General features: G+C 33.4%; 1 protein-coding gene across 1 annotated transcript; it reads right to left on the bottom strand.

The window, feature by feature from the left end:
* Nucleotides 1–973: 973 nt before the first annotated feature.
* LOC132736967 (cell death abnormality protein 1-like) lies at nucleotides 974–2,506 on the bottom strand (the record flags this gene model as incomplete). The annotated part of the gene is made up of 3 exons (XM_060724183.1): nucleotides 974–1,134; nucleotides 1,561–1,778; nucleotides 2,092–2,506. Coding segments are annotated over 3 exons (794 nt in total), but the record flags the coding sequence as incomplete, so codon positions are not given.
* Between the last annotated feature and the right edge of the window lie 941 nt (nucleotides 2,507–3,447).

Raw genomic sequence — 3,447 nt, 5'->3', positions numbered from 1 at the left:
CTGCGGAGGAATTGCTGACTTTGTGGATAAAAAATGTTGTAATTTGAAATCAAATATAACTGGAAAATAATAGACCTCAATTTTAAATGGCAAAGATTGTTTTGCCAGTGTACCTGCTGGCTTTATATGAACAAACGTATGTTGTCTCTGACCTTCGTGAAAATTACCTACTTATTTGATTGGGTTTCTTGCGGCCTGCATGCCTTCTAAATTTGTGAGAAGCTTTCGATGATGTGCTGTTTGAAAGGCACGAGAAGGTATCTCCAATCGGTGCCTATCAGATACAATGCGTAACGGTTTATATGGGAGCTATTTTTTATTCAGATTGCCAACAATTCAAGTCAGGAAATTGTGGTTTTGGATTATTAAAAAAAAAATAAATTAGGCCTTAAATAGTTATATACTAAATACAGTGTTTGAAGTCGTTTTCAAAACCTTCATTTCAGATTTGGTTTATATGCTTTTGCTTTCAGTGATCGTGTGTTCGCAATCACCAGAAATCTTGTTCACATGTACCATTTTCATACACGTTCCATTACACTGTAAAACTACAAACCAATACACATCCACTGTGAAACCACCTGCAAAATCCCATTATTTCTGTTTTACACGTGTTCATGTAAAACAATTTTGTTACATGACAGCTGACTATAGGCACCATAACTACCAGCAACACAGCTTGGATTCACCATGACCCCATTTTTTCTCCAACATGGTTCTATTCAGGCAGTTTTCATTACAGATCAATTTGGCAGTTGAGGACCAAAAACGTTTCTTGTGTCCTGCACCTGGATCCACGCCCCAGACTCCTGTTCACATTCTTACTGTCGCACAACAGGTGAACATTTTATGTGACAGCTGCTTCCCCACAGATCCATCACCGTAGCAATCCATACGAAGCAGTGGACCCATGTTGAAGTCGTCACACTGCGATCACTTGTTTGATTGGATAGATGGTTATAACATTGTTTCGCTACAGAGATATTGGCAATCGGTCTCCCCAGTATCCTTTGTCACATCCCTTTACGCATGCGCAAGACTGGTTACAAAGTTGGTACAAACAACCTACATTACAACTTTCTTTACATGTTGGACCACATTTGATTTGATACTTACATCCTGTCAAACACTTCCCTGAAATATACATACATAAAATACTTAGTGTCAAGGTACTAAAACTTATAACAATGTGATATGCATATGTCAGGACGACGAGGCATTAAAAATTGGAAACTTACAACTGATGAAGAAAATTCAAACTTATTCTGATATTTGCCGTCTCAATTGAATTTGGAGTACGTGTAAAATTTAAATTGCATATACTTAAAAATGATTATTTTTGATTTAAGAAAAAAATTAGATAACTTTTTTGGTTAGGTCAATATTATTTTTATTCTCATGGTATTTATTAGACAAATTTTAAAACAAATTAAAGTAGGTCTGGAGAAAAGAACATGAAGTTTCTTAATGCCAAAAATCTATTGTACAGTCAACTAATTACGTGACGAAATAAAATAAATATTAAATAATTTTCTCAAAGTTGTCAAAAATAATCATTACCATTCTGTCTATCGCAAACATCCATGCAGGAATCACTACATCGGTCGTTGCACAGGAAACCATAGCGACCAGGTCGACATCCGAATTCACAGTACCCCGAATGTTCTCTACATATTGACAGAGAACTAGTCACATTCGGCAAGCACCAATAATTACAGGAAGCACATTTTCCATTGAGACGATAGAAATTCTTGTAACATTGTGTACAAATTGTTCCACTGAAATGTTAAAAAAAATACATGACGATAACGATTATAACTTACAAGCTGCTTTAAATGCCAATGTCTTCCAGTCTAATCCTTTTCTTTGAACATATGATTTGACGTGTATCATAATTGTATTATTTCGGGAAAAAATTTTTTAAAAAAATACTAAAACAAATTTAAAGTTAAAACTTGATCAAAATAGCTTTTTTCTAACTAAAATAAATTTTTAAAATTTACATAAACAAAAAAAACCAACCTGTTAATGCATTAACGACAAGTACTGTCGACACTGACCTACTGGGTATCTAACATTAAAATGACATACCTACTACCTGTCTCCTCGTAGCATTCACTGCAGTATTTGTCAGTTAAAGAACACGATTTATTACATTGGTTACCATAGAAACCATTCTTACAACCGCATAAACAGTCAAAGGACGTTTCATTACATATTTGGCTTTCATTGCTTTCGGGAGGGGCACAGTTCTCCGGACAATCATAGGAACAGTTTGGTCCTGCATGTCCTTTGGTACACCCATTAAGGCATTCTCCCGTAATATTATCACAATCGGTTTCGTTTTCCCCTGATGATTTTATACAGTTTTTCGGGCAATCGTATGAGCAATTCAAACCAAAAAAGCCTTTGATGCATCCATGTAAGCAGTGTCCGGAAGTGACGTTACAAATGTCTGTTGTATTGTCTGGATTTGGTAAACAGTTTTCACAGCTGTAAACAGTACCTGTAGAGAGTTAATAAATTTTTTAATGACCATTTTTAATATGAACTTTTATAGATCTATTTATTTTTTTCTAAAGAACCAAGTTTATTTCAGCTTGTTTACCGTTAAATGAATGTAAAAATAACGCGGGAACTGCAAAATGTAAGGGGAACTTAGTTGAATGATTTTTTATTGAACTATAATAAAGTAAGTTTTGAAAACCGAAAACAAATGTACAATAATATAGTAAAAAAGGGGTTGCTAAAAGTTTTTAAACAACAAGCAAACCTTCTCACAGATAGACTCACTTTTTTTCAAATTAAATTTTTTAAAATTTTTAAGGGTTAATTTTTTCAAAAAGTAAAATAAATTAGAATTATTTATTTAAAATTTTTAAAATGTTTTTCGGTGGTTAATAGAAATTTTCAGTGATATAAAACTGGAATTCCACTTTTTTGAAACAGTGAAATTACCACTTTTGATAATTTCACTTTTTGAATTTAACCCCTCAGTTGTTTTCAGTGAAACCCCCAGCTGCACAGTACTGGGTACCAACTTAAAACGTGACGGTAAATGACGTAACTTTTTTGTATCTTTTTGGGCGTTTTTTTCATTCGTTTTTAGGTTTAATGTCGTTTTTAAAACGTTTCTTTGCATTAAAAAAAAAGAAATTTGGGTTTAGTTTAGTGAACATCGAAATAAAATTTCACCTTTGTGAACCCAAAATTCAAATTTCACTCGGGGGCTGCGGGCCCCACTTTCGTGAAATATACCTTTTGGGTGCAACTCGGAAATTTATATTCCGATTTAAACACTAACTAAAAACAAAATTTTCTTAATTTTTTATTTCAAAACAGTGAAATTATTCAATTTGTTTAATTTCCTGTTTTCAAATTTTTTTGAGCCCGGCCGTTTGTTTCAGTGAAAAAAAAGCGTTCAAAAATACGGAAAACCAAAACTTA

The sequence above is a fragment of the Ruditapes philippinarum genome, unplaced genomic scaffold (assembly GCF_026571515.1).
Source record: "Ruditapes philippinarum isolate M1 unplaced genomic scaffold, ASM2657151v2 ctg6536_1_1_1_1, whole genome shotgun sequence".
Lineage (NCBI taxonomy): Eukaryota > Metazoa > Mollusca > Bivalvia > Venerida > Veneridae > Ruditapes > Ruditapes philippinarum.
Note: the sequence above shows the minus strand (reverse complement) of the source record. Positions and strands in the feature narration are given on the sequence as shown.